Source organism: Physcomitrium patens, chromosome 1 (assembly GCF_059467195.1).
Source record: "Physcomitrium patens ecotype Gransden chromosome 1, ASM5946719v1, whole genome shotgun sequence".
Classification (NCBI taxonomy): Eukaryota; Viridiplantae; Streptophyta; class Bryopsida; order Funariales; family Funariaceae; genus Physcomitrium; species Physcomitrium patens.
In genome coordinates, this window is record NC_143410.1 from 25692558 (window position 1) to 25712979 (window position 20422).

At 43.5% G+C, this 20422-nt stretch overlaps 2 protein-coding genes and 2 long non-coding RNA genes across 5 annotated transcripts; 2 read left to right on the forward strand and 2 right to left on the reverse strand.

Annotated features, from left to right (window-relative positions):
* Positions 1–4313: 4313 nt before the first annotated feature.
* On the reverse strand, positions 4314–5312 carry LOC112283182 (uncharacterized). The gene has a single exon (XM_024521605.3). It carries the CDS (start codon positions 5310–5312, stop codon positions 4719–4721), a length of 594 nt encoding a protein of 197 aa, XP_024377373.1. The 3' UTR covers positions 4314–4718.
* A 768-nt stretch (positions 5313–6080) lies between these two features.
* Positions 6081–7800, forward strand: LOC149989958 (uncharacterized). Its single transcript, XR_016505750.1, has 3 exons — positions 6081–6278; positions 6453–6599; positions 6937–7800. It is a non-coding gene; the product is annotated as an uncharacterized LOC149989958 (long non-coding RNA).
* A 766-nt stretch (positions 7801–8566) lies between these two features.
* On the forward strand, positions 8567–9438 carry LOC149989959 (uncharacterized). Its single transcript, XR_016505754.1, has 3 exons — positions 8567–8693; positions 8871–8959; positions 9302–9438. It is a non-coding gene; the product is annotated as an uncharacterized LOC149989959 (long non-coding RNA).
* A 268-nt stretch (positions 9439–9706) lies between these two features.
* LOC112283157 (uncharacterized) lies at positions 9707–20022 on the reverse strand. Of its 2 annotated transcripts, none has more exons than XM_024521540.2 (22): positions 19739–20022; positions 19381–19540; positions 18535–18619; positions 18243–18285; positions 17662–17910; positions 17419–17518; positions 17122–17196; positions 16928–17026; positions 16588–16704; positions 16225–16340; positions 15914–16013; positions 15382–15669; positions 15026–15102; positions 14481–14811; positions 14162–14337; positions 13551–13769; positions 13004–13441; positions 12535–12627; positions 12250–12351; positions 11588–11948; positions 11235–11372; positions 9707–10923 (listed from the first exon to the last, which is right to left on the reverse strand). In XM_024521540.2, the coding sequence occupies exons 2-22, from the start codon at positions 19510–19512 to the stop codon at positions 9934–9936; spliced, it is 4329 nt and encodes a 1442-aa protein (XP_024377308.1). In that variant the 5' UTR covers positions 19513–19540; positions 19739–20022; the 3' UTR covers positions 9707–9933. The 2 variants fall into 2 exon arrangements, with proteins under 2 accessions (XP_024377308.1, XP_024377299.1); XM_024521531.2 differs by having other exon boundaries at positions 16925–17026.
* Between the last annotated feature and the right edge of the window lie 400 nt (positions 20023–20422).

A 20422-nucleotide genomic window follows, 5' to 3' on the forward strand; every position in this document is an offset into this window, starting at 1 on the left:
TTGTATTAAGAGAGATTTTGTAGTTAACAATAGGTGGAATGTATAATCTATAATTTCACTTTGTACTACACTGTGTTGAGCATTGTGGCATATTAGGTCATGTTTCATAATCTTTGTTCCTGGTTTCAGGGTGGAATCCTCTCAGTAGCCATACTCCCTTCTGTTAGTTTCTTTTGTCGTGCACACTTTGATAACAATTACTTCTTATTTTTTATGTCAGTAAATAGTGTCAGTAAGTCCCCACCAATAATGGCTTTAGAGGGGAGATGTTACAGACTGTGAGTGAAGACTGAAACGGAATACGGCATTGATAGATCAATGTTGCCCTTTAATTGTTTGTTGGTTTGTTATTTTCTTGATTGCATAAGTTCTTTCTTGGGTTGCCTATGACCTGCAGCTTGTTTTTGAGCTTCTAATTCAACTAATTTGCATTCAAATTGGAAATTAAGCAGATTCGTGGGTCATGTTTGTGTGTTTGAGCAAGTATGCAAAATTGCTAGTTTATCACTGTTCTTCTTAGCAGTACTCTTATCCTAGATGTTTGCGATTCTTCGGGTGGTGAGAGCAGCTGCTTCTCCGAGGACTTAAGAAGAACTTGGTGGAGTTTTGCAAGGAATAAGGCCTCGGACTTCTGGCTGATGATAATTTTTCTGCGAGTATACTGATAAACCTTTCCAGATAGTTCGACTGCCACAAAGTTCCCCAATGGCTACCTCTGTTGGTATTTCAATTCGTTCATTGTTTTCTTCCATCTTGTGTTCTAAGAGGTCATGTCTTATGTGCAGTTTTCTCTTGGTCTTTTGATAATTCACCTGCAGTTGTGTACTAATTTTGCAGGATTTCATTTTCAGACCTTTGGTTGCCACTCTTCTCACCATTTCAGAGTTTGACCAGGGCCATGAACAAGTTAGGATTAACTTGAAACACTGCAGAGGGTGCAATGCATGTTCACCGTTTGTTGGACTTGCGTGAGCGAACACTACCAGGCACAGAAACAGTTGGTGTCCTTGTTAATAATTTCTATGCGCAGAGGTTACTGGGTGCAACTGGTGATGCCATGGTGCTTTGATCGGGCGCGTAGTGCTTAGATTGGAAGCGCACATCCTCAGAAGAAATTTAGATATATTCCTCAAGTTGTAAAAGAGAGCTTCCAGTTCTATCATTCTAGTCCCCTAGTGCTATACGCTTCGGAAGGGACTTGAAGCCTTTTTGACCTCTGTTTTGAACCATCTAATCCTTCTAGGGTTTATGCACGCACTGGGTATGTCTAACTAAATTTATTTAATGTGTGCAATGCGGAATTCATTACCATTGTGCGCCTGTGTGAATTCTAATGCTCCTCCTCAAACTTCTTGCCTCAGAAATATTCAAAGCTGCTCATTCAATTGTCAAAACCAACGTGGACAAGCCCTAAAAACTTCAATCAATCTTCCTATTGGTCGACAGTGAGTAGAGCTGGAGCCCCGTGCAGGTTGAAAACACCCGGAGTGCGGAATCAAAATGCCCCGAACTATGCTCCTCAATGTCAGTTGAAAATCAGCTTCTCCGCCTTCCTTCTCTAGTCTGTGCTCTCGAACTCGGGTCTCTGCCTTCCTCGGCACGTCTTTGCTGTCGAATCTCCATGGCTTCCTGCTTCAACGTGGCTGCGTATTGGTCGCCTTCACAATGACGCCTGGAACTGGGAAAAGGCTGTCCCCAAGTCTTTGACGAAGATCGTGGGCTTTTGGCCCTCGGTAAAAATTTAATGCTCATGAGATCGCTACGACCCTCCTTCATGTTGATTTTCAAGGAGTTAGGTTTAGCATCCACATCTATCCCCAAGTGCGGTCCTCTCTTCCCAGCGTAAGGATTACTGCGAGTTAAATCAGAGCAGTTTGAGGGAACCTTCGTTGGTTGTTTCACATAATACTTAGGGGGAACAGGTTTGAACTCCGAGTGGACTCCAAATGCAAGATGACCACGTGCATGCTCGCGATGCACGTTGCCCAACGTCTGCTCACGTAAGACTGAGCCACCACTACCATCACCACTACCACTACCACCACCACCACCACAATACCGCATAGGGAGGGCGTTGTTACCCTGGGGGTAGGTCATCTTCACTCTCCGATTGTAGACTTTTTCCTTCCCATAGCAAAACGCTTTACTGTTTCTGAATGCGTTACCACGCCCAACCGAAGCACTGGTGTACTGTATGAGGACTACCAGTTGATCCCGAGCGTCTTTCAGAGCTTTAGCCAAGGATGACACTACGTCTCGTATGTTGCGCTCTTGATTACTCTTACTTTTTCTTTGCTCCATCTCCTGTACAGTCGGAGACTTAGTTGCACTCAAAGCAGGCTCGGTCTCGTGAACATCTTCAGTGGTACCCTTCATGTTGCATCACTCTTTCGTCATCTTGCAGAAACTTGTGAAATAGTTCGAGGTTTTTCGGATAGTCAATCAGGCATGTAGTGAGCTGAATCTTTTTATTAAAAACACAACGTTTATCTTCCTTCGTGCGCTCTGTAGGGTCATGGGGAGTAAGAAGCTGTACACCATGACTTGCCAAACAAGTGATTTTTCCCATCCAGAAGCTGTCTCAACTGCATCACAATGTTATAAAGATTATGAACAGTCTTCACCTCCGAGTATGGGAAACCAAAGAAGTCAAGGCTAGCAGATTTGTCGATCTAGCTTTTCATTTCTATCATTACTACAAGAAAATTGGGCCAGAAAATTATAAGTGAAGCCTGAGCGTAGGCAACCTAGGAGAGTGTCGGTGGACAAACTATTGGATTCATCAAGTGGAAGAGCAAGCTTAGAGTGGAGTGATGTGAACAGAACTTCAAACGCGAAATCTCTCGACGTAACTCAAGTATCAATCAAACAGAGGAAAATTGGTCGTCTATTAACCCCAAAAAGAGTCATGACATGAAGGCGAGACATGGCTCGGAAAACCTTGGGAACTGCTGTCGTTTCATGCACAACTAAATCATCTGATGTACAAATGCTTGCACATCAACTAAAATTTTGAAGATTCTAAGCAAGCAGATCATGATTAAAGAACTGTGAAGAAATGCTTCACGTCTTCGGAACTGTGGCAGTTTACAACGTTGGGAATTGAGTGAGCTCGTGAGTGATGACGAAATCAGTAATGAACGACGACATTCTCTCCTTATATACCCTCGCAAATGATTTAACTCCCAAAATTTCCAATCCTGTTGCTCATCGGTGAATTCAGAGGTTATGAAAATCTCAAAACCTGTATGGAGTGGTCTGCCAGCTCGAGAAGAGTAAAGAAACTAAAATACAGAGCACTGATGACATGATCTGGCTTCGTGGATAATATAACTTGAATACAAAACTCCAACAAGGCAGGAGAAAGATGTGATCAGTTTAAAAATACGAGCTATAAACCCTAAGAAACACCACAAATATACAGTTGCAAACGCATATGGACAAATTGCAATTCTACCTGAATTTCGCTGGACAGAGGAATGCCTAGCAGGCTGAGAAGCATCTAAGTTTTCTGAACTTCTGATTTAGAGTTGATGCGTGCAGTTGTTATGTCTTCGTCAGTTGACAAAACTATCACGATGTAAGAAAGGAAGGAGGGCTACATGTAGTGCATTAAGGTCAGCATGCCACATCAGTACCGATGCACTCTCCAAAGGGAGGAACATGAGTTCCAACAATACGCCAGGGATCTCATATGCTGGAGATTTCCAGAGCTGACATCAACATGCGTCAGTAATAGGATTCAGTAGAAACGTCACTCTCGAAACTAAGAAGATGAAGAAGAAGTCTGAGATTGGGAAAGGCCAAAGTTGAACTTTACCTGTTCCTGTGCGCCTCTTCTATTCAAACGACAACTGGGAGTTACTAAAACCGATAACTGTATTCAGACGTACACCTCATTACAACTCTATCCAAGCACTGAGTGGATCTGATGTCCTTTATGGGACATAAATTGAAACTCAGGAGAGCTAGGTACCTCGGTTTGAAGAACCTCCTTAACTACATGAAATACTCAGACTGTAATCATTCGCTGAGTCTTTAAAGAGCTCTAAATGAGATTGCTGGCTTCCATCTGGTACTCCATGTCATAAGGCAGCGTTTTTTCGGGCACTTTCTTCTCACATACTGTGGATATATCCAAAGGTCAAAAAGGAAAACATTGGAAAATGGATACTTAACGTTGAGACCCACTTGCAACAAAATGAGCAAATCAAAAGCACCAGACATCACTCTGAGTAATACTACAACAGCAGGAAAAACAAAAACAAAAAAACGAGATCTATCGGGCAATAGAAATATGGAATGAATCGGTGTAGAGAGAAAAAAACTTCTATAAAATTTGCTTCTGGTTACATCTATGAACCGATTATTTTAATACATACAGGCATATGCCCGCTACCGACAAGAAGATCGAACTAAGATATCCACACACCAAGTGGCCAATAATGCCAGCCTCACACGTTGCCACTATCGGCCTACTCAAATAACGTGGAATGCGATGAAACCTTCTGCATTTGAAAACAACAGATCAGATATATGGAACATCTTATGGGATGAGCTTGCCACCAAAAAATCCATTAACCGACATAACGACTACAGATGTGAGAAGCCACTCGGGCTGCGGATCGGTGAGTAGCAATGATAGTATCCTGATGACGAGATTGGGACTTCCGGAGCGATGCTTGTCGGTGCTGCTCGCCTCATATGCGAAAACAAATTTAATACCTAGACATCTCTTGTTGAGGAGGAGGAACAACCATACGAGGTTGAATTAGTCCATCTCTCTTGTCCATCTCCATCTTGTGCTGCGTCTGAATGCAAGCACACACGGTGCAATAAGCTATGTCGGCGATGCGGTCGGTGACGACGGCAGCGTCATCAAGGAAGGGGATATCGGTAAACATAGCAACGATCCAGCAAATGCAGCTAAGGTACTGTGCGATAAACATAGTAGCAATGATGCAGTTATCGCATTTCGTGTTCTGGATCTGGAGCGCATCCTGCAACATGAACCGTGTCGCTGACACAGCCATGGTAAAGCACAAGGTAACCTCCACACAGGCGCAGAACTGCGGACATTTCGATTCTCCACAAGAGCCGCTGCAGGGCATGCCTCCTCCACAGCACTGGTATCGCGACCAGTCACCGTAGAGCACACGTTCTCGTTGCTGGTAAGCTACGAGGCATGGGCACCACATTGCATAGCAACAATAAGCCGGGGCATCCACGGGCGTACGCATAAGCTGGGAATGCCAAACGTTCGGCAAATGCTTCCGCGCCTCGAAAATGTCCTTGTTCTTTGAATTCGCCATCGCTCCTTAGCCGCCTCCGTCTGTCACTCAACCTCTTGGCACACACACGAAATCCTCTCGACTACAATTCTCTTACCCTAAACAAGGGCCACCATCACCTGAAACCAACCGGAGCCTCAGACTCCGCAGACGAGGAAAAAAAGCCCAAAAAAACACACCCTCAACAACTTCACCAACGGCCTCAAGCGCACAGACCGGACACGAATAAAGCAAATACACCCTAGAGTCTCGACAGAGAGCACATATGTAACGCGTATATGCGAGGACAACGAAGATCCGGAGAGCAACCAATCGATTGGCTCGGCGCCGCGTTGGAGAAATGAAGCGCTAGCGAAAACAGGGCGTAACTAGAACGTTCTGTAGTGGGTTTAAACTTACTTTAGTCTAATGCCGCGCTCCTTTCACTGCGGTTGTTGCGTCTGCTATCCGTTTGGTCCTTTCTGAACGATATTCCCCTGACGGAGTATTGAGACCCGCGTCTGTTGATGGCATGGTCGAACTTGGGTTGATGACTGGGATCGTGGACGAAACTTCGCTGTTGTCGTTGGAGAGAATTGTGATGGCTGTGGCTTCGGATACAAGAACACCATCATCGAAGGAGCATGAAATGGGAGTGGAATTACCCGAGATTGGTACGTGCAGATGGTGACTCGTTTCATCATTACGTGCAGACGCGGCTGCAGGTTGTGCAGCAGCATAGGCAGCTGCGCGATGAGGCGCACGGTTTATTAGTTGGGGGCTTGTGTTGTAGAATTGGGTGACCACCGCGCGCTGGAATAGCTCAACAGGGTTCCTGGTTGCTTTGGCTCTTTGCAAATAATGGCTTTGCCGCCGTCGCCTTTCCTCGACCACACATCGATCACTCCGGTCTCATATAACACGTGTAGAGCCCAGTGCTACAATGCTGTGATTTGTTCACATCCATCGCGAGGCTGCTCCTCGAGGCTCGTTTATCGTGATTCCGTAGTAAGAATTCCTACCGATCAATCTTGCCTGTAATTAGGAATCAACTTATTTGAGAACTCCCTTCTTTCACGGTGAGAGATTTGGCGATTGTTTTCAAAGTGTTGGGAAGGAAAAGCCCCTGAATCTTGTAACATTTCCTTAAGCGTGGCGTTTTGGGCATATTTTCTATTTTAGGGCAACAATTGGATGTTGTGTGCTGGAGAATTCTTGAATGGCGATTACTACTTCCAGTCTTTGCAACTCCTGGTATAAAATCGACGTGTATGTAGACATTCAAAGGGTCCGTCGCTTCATTGTATAATCAAGGCAATTGCGCCCAGTGTAAGTTCTCTGAAACCAGAATCGTTGCCACCAACTGCGTTTTCTGCAACAGGTCGAGTGTTTCAGTGTCTCTCGCCGAGGTTGTAGATTACTACTATGTTATACGCTGTACGTGGCAGTCTTTGTATCTGCTTCAGCGTCGTCAACGTTCTAATGAGTAGTGTTGAGATTTGAGGTCTCTGGTTCAGAAGAAAACCACTTTTTGCCCTACGTAGGTTGCTCTACTTCATCAATCATTTATTTACTCGTCTGTCAATGACGGAAATTCGCTAGAGGATCTGGCAGTAGACAGAATGTAGAGACTTTTATATTCTGATATTGTCCTGGTTGAGCTCAGATTCGCTAGTTTGTGCACATCGTGGCATGCGGAACGCGGTACATCATTTTTTGGGGCGAAACTAACTAAAGAGGAAATTGGAGCAGCTGTTGCATGTCCTCTTCGACGAGTCACTGCCGCTTCTACTACCTGCTTGGAGCAGCTCTGAATCTTCGTTGCTTGTTGATTATTCACAGCATCCATGCTGGTAATCTTACAGCAGATATTGCTTTGATCACCTGACCTTGTAAGTCCTTTGGTACATCATTAGCTTGATCCTCTTTACGATAATGATATTAATAGTTTTTAATTTGGCAATGCTTCCAATCGTCATATACTGTTGGGTCACCCATCCGGATTGTTAGATGAACACTAATTATGACATCAATCTCTTAACCGTGATAGAGCAGGTTAGCTGTTAAGAAACATAATCTACCAACAGTAATTATAAGTTTTTTTGTTAAGTAGATTATGAACAAATGAGTAGAATAGAAAGGATTTTGTTGACCTCAATTATCAACAAACAATACAATAAAACAAATAAATAAACATAAAGAAATGCTTAACACATCATCTCGAGGTAGTTTCGACAATAGTTCAATAAAAAATCAAACAGAACATTGTATCTATTCCAAAAATAAACATCACATAACTGATACAGACAAGTCTTCTGTAAATATCACGTAACTTGTTGAGTTATGATTGTTTTTATACCATTATAGCGTCTGCAGACTACTTTCTGACACGTTGTTACAGCTTCCCGTTGTCAGTTTAGTTATCTACTTATACACGAGATATGTAGTAAAATAAAGCAAATGTTCCTGTACTATTTTATTTGTCCCACATGTACAAAAGCCATTTGTGAATGGATTCTTTTTTCGAGTCCCTGCTTGCTTCCTGGCAGTTTCCATTTCTACAGACAAGTCTTCTGGAAACCCTCATACTGCGCAAAATCCTCGTGAGGAAGCGCCGCTCGAATTTGCGGAGGGGACAACTGCTGATGGGCGGAGCATGCACGCAGTGTCCCGTCGTCAAGGACCCATTTTAGGTTTACTCATGGGTTCCCTTGTTTCCTTTACCACTGATTTCATAGGGTTGTCATTGTGGGAGGTACTTACGATGCTGGACACGCCTGCACTTCTTATTTTATTTTATTTTTTGCTTGATTTTGCGATTCCAAAGCTGAAAACTGTGCAAAATTAACGAATGTGATAAAGATGAGTACATGTATGTTAACTTCAATATAATTCTGCCCACACGACCTCCAGTTTCTGTTTGTTTTTCTCTGAAACAGGCTGTTGTATTAATATCCAAATTCCTTAAATAGAATATTTGTTAGTCGGTAAAGATCCCAAAATGAAATCAACCTTCTAAAATCTTGCTGTATCTTCACTTTTAACACTGTTCGTTATCAAGTTTCATTGTGACGTATGAAAAAGATCTTCTTTGAAACGCCTTGTGTTGATTTCAAATAACCGTGTACTGTGTATATTGGAACTTGTTGACTTTTTAGACAAACTGGATTTGTATTAAGAAAACACACGTACTTTGCTAAAAATTGTGATACACTGCAATAATTATAAGTCCCAGAGAAATCTGTAATGGCTAGGATTGTTACTATTGTCCATTTTGTTTGCAGTGAAGCTCCACATAATTTCAACCCAATTGAGATAACTGAAGGTACCTCGTTGCAACGGAGACAGCTAGAACGAAAGCTCCACCTTTTCATTCCTGCCCTTTCTATCCTTGAAAGTTTCAAAAAACAATACTGCCCAAAGGTGTACTCTACTCCCTAATAGCATGCAAACTATCACTGGCCCAGTATGAGGCAGCCCACTGCTAATATTAGTCGGACGATGCACAGCCACATGAAATTTGCAAAATGCTCAACATAACCGATTCCTTCAATTTGTGTGACATCCTTCTGTTCTCATGGGTTTCTTTCTACTGCACAGACTCATTTTGCTGAGATGGCATGTTTACAAAGTGGTCACCGAGAAAGAAAGGGAATATTTTGGTGACTGACGGCATCTCTTCCGTCATGGTATCAATCTGGCAACGACTATCTGGCACCTCTAGAAATGTGATGCCTTCTTTGAATTGGAGCGGTGGTATGTGGTATTTGTTCTTCGCTGGATTTTGTATGGTAGAGCCTTGTGGGTACATGGATATTTATATACATTTGCACGTGTGTGTATATATACTGCTTCCTGATCCCATCCGAACTCGAGATGTTAGTGGTAATCTTTGACTTCGACTAGGTAGTCTGCATTGGCGTCTTCTTGTTTCCTTAGGTGGCTAGGACACGCCCTTGGCTATTGTGTTGCTGCGGAGAATTGGTGGCTGCAAGTTGCTGCATTGTCATCGAGGAATTTTTTTTGAACAGCAAACAGGGTGGATTCTCCATTGACCATTACAAAGATGGGAGATGCGGTGCGATAACTCCTATCGAACTGGAGCCTTGAATTCGCTCACCGATGAGTAGATAAAGACATGTCAGTCTTGAAAGATATCTTTGGTGTGAAACAATCAACCTTTATTGTCGGTAAAGGTAAAGGATTGAAGACATTATACTTGGACATTTTTAGTTTCGAGTTGAAATCTCTTGGAATGTGATTTCGATGATATTTTCCGTAGACGCTGATGCACCAGCAGAAAATGATATAATTTGATCGAAATATTTTAGTGACTGGCCATAGGTGGAGATAGTCATCCTCTTTCGTGTTCAAATTAACAATGGGGATTGTGCCGGAGCTATTCAAGATTATTTAAGGAAAAGTGGGAATGAGCATTTAAACGGGAAAATACCACGGCCTTGATGACAGGTTTTATTTGTTTTCACTTTCTTCAAGAAAAAAAGCATGTGCGAGTAAATTTGCATTATCATTAATCTATTCCACAGCTCCTACAATATAATCATCAAAGGAATCACTATCTATACTAGATCTACAGAAGTGACTCAACTGCAGAAGAATCGCAAGAGATTTAAATCCAAACTGGTTGCATCAAAAGTATTTATCAAGTTAGAGATATCAACTCATTGCTACCATTAGCTGGTGGTGGAGTTCCAGCCCGAGGTGGTACTGCAGAGGTAGGAGGAGATGGAGAGAGATCCATCAGAGCAGAAGCTGAAGAAGATGAACGCATGCCAGTGCCAATCGGCTGAGAACCAACACCAGAAGAGAAGAAGTCTCCGATCGGCTGGGAACCAATACCAGAAGTTGGGGGTTTCAAGGCCTTGAATCCGTCTAGATCTGAGAAATCTGCAACAGGTTGCGACTTGGCAACAAAAGAAGTCATCCCCAGGGCTTCAAAGCCATTCATAGGGGGTTGCACAAGTTGGCCTCCAGATGAAGGTGGAAGTCCTGATTGGAAGGCTAGAGGAGGTAAGGGATCTTGTAATGGTTGAGGAGCAACTCCTAAAAGCTGGCCTTCAAAGGACACTTGGGAACCGGGAAAGGAGACTGGCGTAGCTGGTGTCACTGGAACCAGCTCGTTTCCAAGCACTTGGTAAGGTGTTGGAGCCCCAGCGGCTGGGGGTCCTTCAATCATAAGTTGCTGTCCAGGTTGAGCTGGTGGTTGGGGACCTTCAATAGCAAGTTGCTGACCTGGAGCTGGCGAGGCGTTCTGTGCCAGTCCTGGAGGCATTCCTGGAGCTGGCAAGGCATTTTGTACCATTCCTGGAGGCATTCCTGGACCTGGAAGGAGACCTGCATTCGGTTTAGAAGGCGGTGCCGCTACCTTAAGTCCAGATGTTAATACACTAGGAGGAGCAACAATCTCAATAATTGGCTCTTTGGTTGGCTGTTGTGGAGTAACCAAGCCAGGCACAGTGCTGTTTTTGTCTGGAGTAGGCAAGGGTGCTTCCACTGGTGCGAGGAGATCTGCTCCCGAAACAGGAGTGAGATTTAGTGGCTTGGGTTTTGCTACATCACCAGCTCCATGTTGTTTCTGAAGGACCTTGTTCCACTGTTGCATGATTGTCTTAAACGATGGCCTTCCATTTGACTGTACAGAAAAATTGTGACAATGTGAGATACAGATTTAAAAAGGCACTGTCATAAGCTTTATCTATTTGAGTCCAGCAAGATACTACTAGTAGACAAGGCTATTGGTTTTCAGTAAATCCAGTGACATACAATTCCCTTCGGTTGGAAGGACGCAGCTGAAAATTTTCGCATCTCAAGAAGTAAATATGCTTAGGTTGCGATCAGTATTAGCCTGATAATTATATGAGTATTGGATATGTGATTTAGTGACCCTGTGACGGTCCCAAGTATAATTAAAACTTCCTTTTGAAATAACATGCGAGTACTTACATGAGCATGAAGAGCAGCCTCAGCGAACATGCCAGTGTCCAGCCAAGACTTTTCCATGAGGTTGGGATCATTCAAGAGAGCGGCTGCTAGTGCCCCTTCTCGTCCCTGTCCAGCAGACAACATAGTGTTCACTTGCACCTGCAAACATCAAACACAAGGCGCAAAGCACAGGTAATGAGTTACAAAAAGAAAATTGCGCCAAATTTCGGCTGAAGGTTAAGCAGAAGTGAAGGTCTTGATAAAAGGCTCATAAATCACAACTAAAAATAAATGGACGAGGAAGAACTCAAAGCAGAAGTATCTCCATGCTAACCACAATCTAAGCTCCTAGTTATTCAGTGTGAAGAGCATACAGCCAATCTTGTCATTTCGCCATGAATTGCGAGACGGAGTGAAAGTCCTCGTAGCTCCTTTGATTGAAGTGCTCCTTCCACTGCTCCAGCAGCTGCCAATCTTTTCAATGCTTGTCCAGCAATGTCAGCTTGTGCAGTGGCATCAGCAGCGTCAATCAAATCTAGGAATTCTCGAGCAAATTTCACCACCCCAAAAACTGCCTCAGCCTTGGCCTCTTGAGTGGCCGTAAGAGAGAGAACACCTATTCCTTCTGTGCTCAAATCAATATCCTGCCCAATACTTCGGCTGCTGCTCAAAATTATGAGCGTCTGCAATGCTCGTTTCAGGTCCCCACTTTGCATGGCAAGATCAAACTCTAATCTGGGCAGAGTGAACGACAATACAGAAGAAAATGAGAACTTAGTAGGAATATGACTTCAAACTCGTACCAATGAAATGGAGGAACCTGTAAGTTGAGATGCTAAGCCACAAAATATTTAAAATTCAAAATTCCTTTCCAGCATGTCATATGAGCAGTTTGCATCAATGGATAACCAAACATCACTTTCCTACTGCATTCCAAATTCAAATCGTAAAAGGGCATGCTAATATCAATATGTGAAACAGTACGAAATCAAAGAGAAATGTGCGTGTTGAAGCCGTAAGAGGATAACTTGGTTACCTCTTAGAAATCCCCGGCAGATGAAGAGCTTCTTTAGCGTAACCCATCCCAACCATGAAATATGCCAAATCATCATGGTGCTCTCTACCTAGCCTAGCAGCCCTGTCATTCAATAGCACAAAATCTCATTCCATCAGCACGCAGGGAGCACGTAATAAGCTCCACAAGCTCAATACATTATATACCAGATTCAAAAAAGCAGGGAATAATGGTAACAAATGTCTTCAAAGAAAATTTGTTGAATAACATTACCAAGAAACCGAATTCGCACTGCAAATATCTTACCACTTCACAGCGCTAACGGCATCTCCATATGCAGCTAAGCATCGACATCGAATTCCTGGATGACTCAAAGCTATCGCGTGAGCTATTATATACCTGTTCATAAGTGAGCAGAAATTCAGATTTATCATTAAACTATTGTACATTTTCGTCAAGCGTCTGCAAGAATACTAAAACGTTGAATTTCTGAAAATCCGATCAGTGTTCAGACCACCGTGCACATCAATACAGAATATTCGACACCGCTTTCAGACAAATCAGAATGAGAGTGAACTGGTGTATGAAAGTAACAAGAACCTAACATCTCAATTAAGACATACTTCACTTGATTTTCATGCCTGTAACGTAATCACGTCTGTCTGCTTGATGACTGACGAATATAGCAGTAAGAGCCCAAGCCAGGATCCACCACAGAATTTGCATGATACAATGAGGACTTGGCCACTTTACATTAGATATAATTAATTAATACCTGTCAACTAGCCAAAGAACACCATCCTTGACACCCACCACCACAAGAGGCCCAACTGGACGTTTCTGCTCCGGGGGCAGCCTGGAAACTGCGACATTAACACCCCCTCCGGCCACGACAGGTTCATTATTCACTCTACCTCCTTCCAAATCCTTCAGAGGGTTGGGCGCTTCTCCATCACCTTTTTGTATCTTCGCCATCGACACAAAAGGGGGTACTGAGGGAGCAGTTTGGAAAGAAGCTAGCCTCACCACCTGTAACATGGGAGGCCGCAAAGCCAGCCTGTCCATAATACTGACTGCTTTGGGTCCCTCAACAGTTAGCAGTGCCAACTCATTATTAGTGACACTTGCTTGAGCCCGCATGGCCTTCTCCTCTGCCTTCTTCCTTTTTCTTTCAAGATCAAGGGCACTCACTCCCGCATCCACAAAAACACACCTGCCACACCATTCAAGTCAGAATTCACAAAAATCAACCAATCAATTACCAAGCACGTAGCCAACAATACAGCATAAAGGCTTAACAAGGCATGTCAGAAGGTGCTCACTCAATAGTTGTGGGTGTAGCTAAAAAGAGCTGGCGACGGTGCCACACACCACCTGTTGCAGCTCCAATTGCCACATTTCCTAGGTACTGAAATTGCGGGCGCAAAGACGCAATGACGATGTATCTCTGATAAGCAAGTGCGCAGTACTCTACTGTCTGATCCCAAACACTCCACTCTGGTTGCGGCAACATTCCACTGACAGGCTTGAAAGTCTCCCAGCTGCAAATAAAGAAAATTCCCACACCATCCTATCTTGAGCAGCTCAATCATGATTCACATCTACAAGCTAGCAATTAGAATGCGTCAAAGAAAATAAATGGTTCAAAAAGTGAGATTCACTTGACGAGCATATAGTTGCTTGCCAAACAGACTCAACAGAAAGTAGCGATTAGCAAGAAGAAAGAACCCAGAAGAAAGGGAGCCGTAGGAAGGGAGGAGCAGCCAAATACAGAAATTGAGACCAGGAAAGATATTCGGCTCCTAGGCAAGCCATGGCAACCATGACTTGAAGCACACTGCAGAAGCCCAACAAGCATCAAAATGGATGAGGAACATTATGCTCCTCAAAATGATCTGCACTTGCAGATAATGTGATAGCTGCCAGAGTATACCTGTACAATTGATAGTTAGATGGCGCTTCAGTGATTTTCGTAGCGGTAGTGCCAGTATCCTCAAAGGTGCCACTTGGTCCTGTAGCTGCAGCTGAAAGTCCCAAGTTCGCAGTACTCGTCCGCCTCGGCATTTTATATGAAACGCCCAGCAAGGCACCTCCTTGTAATCCAGTGACCTGGTGAAAAACCAGGATTCAGAACACAGCTATGCAACTTGAAGCGAAGCATGTTAGATACACAATAACATCATTTCCAACGATCAAGGTCAACACCATGAATATCTAATCCAGTGAGTACGACAAGGTGGGTGTAAACTGACTGGTTCAGATCGCTTTTCGATGGATTTAGTCAGAAGATTCACACTCCCGTCGTCGAAGATGATGCGGATCTGCACAGTAGCTGCAGCAGCAGCTGCCGCCGCAGCAGCTTGAGCCTGAGCAGCTGCTGCAGCTGCTTCTTTAGCTCTCCTTGAAGATCCACCTTTAGGAGGTGGAGGTGGCCTAGGAACTGGAGAAGATTCAATCAGCGCAAACCGTTCTTTGCACGTGTCCCATGCAAAATGACGAGCAGACCCAGAGTCAATCAGCTGCCAATCAGTGGTTCTATAGACAGCGTAGGATGAAGCATCTGGCCACACAACTGATACGTATCTGTCATCCACAGACAAAGATTTAGCTCAGTCAATATGAGATTGTTTGATGAGCAGCAGCTTCCAGTTGCTGAATTAAATTATCTACACCATATGAGTAGAATAATTCCCAGAAATAAGCCAGCTGTTAAGCTTGTCCAAGTTATCTCAAGTGGATGGCAGGTTGAGATTGTGGACGGTCGACCAAAGGACACGTGATAAAATAACGCACTCACTTTCCAGAATAACTAGTAGATAGGACAGAATATGAATCGTGACTTGCACTTGTCACACGCTTACGGCTCTGCTTGACCTGCATTGGTTATCACGGTTGGATCAGTAGGCACTCAGAAGTGCATATTCAACTAAATATTGACAGTGATCTCAGCGAGGCCAAGCTAACCGAAAGAATTAGGAGGTTGTTCATTCATACACATCCTCCGACTCCAGCCCACAAGCTCACTTTATAACATACTCTTTCCACCTCAAACTGATTAAACTAAATTCTGGATATAAACATCAACAGAGACATTTCTAATAAAGAGTGCGATCAGAAAATAGTCTCAAACAAACATTTTCAAACCGACTAAACCTGCATCGGTGGTGCCTCTGGCGTTTCATTCCGTGGGCGACCATTAAGCTCAATTAGAACACCAGTGTTTGATACAGTAGGGTTTGTTGGTGCTGCAAGCTGGAAGGTTAACAATCGAATCTCCTTCTCAACAGCGAATGCGACAGAATGTTCTTTACTGCCAGGTGGAGTGATAAGAGAGACAGCAGCTGGCAGAGCTCTTGGGTCAAACTCACTGAGTATGACCCCAAAATTGGTTCCACTTGCGACTAAATGTGGTTGCAAGGGGTGCACCCCCATGCAGTAAGCCTACATGACAAAAACGAAATTAAAACTTTAAAAACAACAGTTATGAGTTCATGAAACGGTTGAATAGAAAGCGAGAAATAGTTACTTGAACTACCTTGAGCACACTCTGCATTCCCAGGAGCTTGATAGAAAGGGAAAACAAGGAGATGGGCGAGGAAAGATGCCCCCCTGGAATATAGGTAAGACACTCAAAGCTTGAAGAACATCACAGAAGGTAAGAGAATAACACACATAAGAACAGAACCTTCAGCTTTTTGCCAGATTGAAGCATCGATGCGGGAACTTGTGATGTTAAATCGCAAAGTGGTCTGGTTGTAGCCCCGTATGCTGAATTCTCGATTGCCCTGTTAACAAAGATAAGGAATCCACAGCAATAAGTTCATCTGCTAGTTCAATTTCTTAAAATAATTCCTTCAGAACACATTCAACATTCTCCATGCAAACGAAATGTCGAACCAAAACCTATCACTTGATCTGACCACCAGTTCCACTGTCTGATACGAAGATTAATGTTTAACATACAAGATGAGGATCTTTATCGCAAATAATATTTACCATATATGAGGATCTTTAACACAAACAAGAAGATCTAAATTTGGAACGCGAGGATGACACCAAGATGCTACACTTTGACAAGACATTTTCGAAACTGGCTTAATACGCCTCAATTCCTGCACAAAAATCCGAGAATTGTGTGAGTATTGTCGATACCCAGTTCCTCCACAAAAAACGAAAATAAAAATAAGTCCGGTCAACTCTAAGATCAACGAAATGCCAGTTCACGCAAAAAAGAGGCTTGTACATGTGAAAAATCATATATCTACATGTATATGTCTACATGAAAATGACAACCTAATTACCGATATTGAGGTGCCATTCTTCACATTGAAAGGGAACAGAAGCAAATTATATACTCACCTTAAAGGATTGTGTATCCCAGATTGCTAGGGTTTTGTCAGCTCCAATGCTAACAAGTTGTGGAGGACCATCCCGCACCCTTGCAAGCTCTAATGCATAAACCCCTCCATCATGAGCCTGCACTCTTGATACAATGATCTCGCTTAAGAGCATTCTTGCCACATTGACTGCGTCTCTTCAGTGAGGACGATAGTAGCAACAGCAAATGACATTTACCACAGCACTAACGATCTTGATGATGAGCACGTAGCCCTGGAGGAGCTAAGGACATAAGGACTTTAGCGTCGATGGTAGGCAATATCAAATCGATCTGTAGTGATTGAGTACAAAAACAAACAACCTTGACTGAGAGCTTGGGTGTAAGCTCCTTTGTTGCTTGGGGACCATCTACATTCCATAAACTCAACGTCCCATCATTACCTCCAGAGATCAACATCGTCTGCATACCACAATAAATCCATATTAGATGCCACTGCAGAGCCATCCAAACAATAATCTATCTGCTGTAATTAATTAATTTAAAAAATCACATACCTCGCCTGATGAGGCCTGAAACGTCAATAAGCATGCAACGGGGCCTTTGTGACCACTAATATATCGTCGCACAAGCTGTTCCAAAAACTCACAAAGTATCAGTTCCTCACTCTTTACCAAGACGACAAACTCGCTGGTCAAGACAACTCCAGACTTAAAATGATTTTCGTGTAGGAAGGGAAGTGGATTTGAAATCAAATATTGGAAATTAGCAAAAAAAAAAAAAAAAAAAAAAAAAAAAAAAAAAAAAAAAAAAAAAAAAAACGAAGTACATGAAAGGAGGGAAAAGGTACGAACCTGCCACAGTGTCATTGACAGCACCCTGATGATCCCATCTGAACAGCCAAATGCAGCAATAGGGCCTTCTACAACTCCTGATCGCGGTAGAAACGCTACACTGCGACACAGCAAGAAGGAATAGGAGACCAGATCTCAATAGTTGTGGGAAGCCTCAAAGCAGACAACAACTGCACAAGCTCTTCGTGCACACTGATAGATCGCAGCGTCTAAGAAAATGGCATCTTGCATATGAAATGTTACCAAAGAGGAGATTTGCTGTCGAATGTGGTTCTAGGGACATCACGAGCACGCATGCTGACTAAGTCCAGAAAAATGACTTTATTCTCGCAACACACAACCAAGAAATGTCGGCCTTTGATCGTCATGTGACCTCCCCCACTGGCTGGATATTGCTGTCCAGCGGTGATAGAGAGTTCTCCTGCGGCTGAGCGGGCCATTGATGCTTGCCAGTATCGAACATCATCGTCATAGAAGGTGACGTGCTTAACACTGCAGTACCAGAAAGCTACATCAGTTCCTGAATTCAAAAAAAAATAATCCCCGCTGAAATTGCAAAGACAAATAAATAAAAATTTAAACGCAGCTTTCACTTTCGCTGCACGGGAAAAAACAAGTCTAGCTATGGCACGCTCCTGAAGACCAAACACTGCCGCATTTTAATCATGTTACTATGTGCTTGACGCTTATGTATCTCGAAAGAAAATGGCTTTGATATTAAACACATCGAAAGCCATAAAGAAAAAATAAACAACAAAGCATTACTGATGATCTTAAGGAACGAGGACGAGAAACCACACGATCTCGAGAACAAGACGACTAACCTTCCTCCCCGAATGGCCTCAATACCAGATTTGGATTTAGCCTCTGCATTAAAGCCAACGCAAGCCCCATCAAAACCACGATGAGGAATTAAGTGCTATGAGCCTACTTCCGCTAAGAAGGTTCTCAGACGCTCAAAATTGATAGAAATCATTTTTTTGTAAAATAAGGCGAATTGAGTAACATGAAGGACTAGATTTCAGGAATCACAAATTGCCATGACATAGCAAACCTTCCACTTCATTCTAAGAACGTACACGACGAAAATACAGAAAATAAGGTAAGAGCTAGAACCAGCTTCGCCTTCCGCGAGCTTCTGGAGCTGTGCACCAACCAAACGACGTTCATCGACCCCTTTCACATTTACCTCGTACACAACCTGCATTGATACCAATTTCAAGCGCCAATGAAAACAAGCAGGAAAAAAACGTCCAGAAGGTGTAGGAATAGAGTCAACATTGTAAAATTTTAAAAGAATTGCATCGCGACTCGTCACTTGCCACTGGCAACAAAATTCCTATCACATTCATCGGAGGACGACTTGGAGGAAGAACCGAAAACTTTCTCATAAAATCCCGAGCCTAAAACTCCACGAACTAGAGTACTGATTATACGAACGAGAAAACTAGGCAAGGGCTGATCATAGTGTCAACACGAATAGCCAACCCTGTGCCACGAATTCAGCTGAATGTCAGAGAAATACACTCTTGAATGCAGCATATAGAAACTTATGAAACTCATTAGAGAAAATCCTCCGTATAATTAAAGTGCTGTCAGCTGCTCGAGAACACCGATGAGTTGATGGAGAACCCAAAACGCGATAGAAAATAAGCTTCGAGTGGTTATTAGTCCCAGGTGTCGATACTGAAGCCAAATAATCAGGTTCTGACCTAAAAATCTGCCCCAAAGGATTGCTGGAACCTTCTACTCTGAAGCTGGTCGTCAACAGGGAGAGAGTTTCCCCAAGCTCTTCAATTACAAGACACAAGGAGAAGGATCGTGTCACTCAGTTTTTGCTGCAAATCTGATTCGATGGCCGGCATTCAGGCCCAGCTTTGCCTCCACCCACCCATGCATCATTTTCCTATTCCTACTACATCCATCGCCGAGCAAACTTGCAAAACTCCAAAGGGCACAAACCTGGCGATGCTCCCAGTCCCACACCACAACGTTATCGCTCGCATCCGCTGTGACAAGCCATGGGTACGTCGGATGCAGCAACAGTTTCACCACTTTGTCCTGCGTCGGGCGAAAGGCGCGTAGCCTCAACATTTTTCCCTCCCTTCACTTGTTCACATACCTAGCTCACCATCGCCAAAAGCAAACCCCAACACCCACACTTCATTCATTCATTCATTCATGCATGCATTCAGATCCCAGACTACCGCGGGCCAAATATAGCCCTTGCACTTCCTGAGAGGAACTAACTCTTCACTAGAAAAATAACGCGAAATCCCTATGGAAAAAAATACCCACCGGGGAGATGCAAGAGACGCACCTGAAATACCCAATCCAGCAACGAAACCACGAAATGCGATCCGGCTAACCCTGTATGGACGAGCAGGACTCACAAACTTCAGATGAAGATTTCTTCCACCTCCGAGCTCGCACCGACTTGCGATTGAGGCCGATTCAACCTCGAGTCACAATGCGAGAGTATTCACTCAAAGATCTGGAGATCGTCGCCTACTGTACGCTCACGAACATGAGCAACGAGGCTCGCAACAACAACACAAAATCGATGAAGCCTCCCTCATTCACTCGCTCACTGATGAGACCCTTCTGCCCCTCGTCTCTCGCTCTGAAGAAGAAAGGTCGCCTCCCCTCCCCCGCACTCTGCGTCCGTGGGTCGAACAAATGCCGCTGCGTTGACGCCTCCGACCGTCGGACGGCGTACGGCGCGGGTGATATCCAATGAGAGAGCGGTAGAAGACTGCGTGTGCGGGGGGGGGGGGGTCCAGAATGGGCAATGAAAAATAAATTCAATAAAAATTGTTTTAGAGGCTCATTCTTTGGTTGCTTGAAGGCTATTGTGTTTATTCTATTAATTTAAGAAGATTTTATAATCTAAATACCATTCTTATTATTGTTGTTATATGGCTCAAATTGAAAATAAAATGGCTCAATACATGTGTATATTACTAGATTTGAATTAATTGAATATTAGATGTGTATGTGTTCT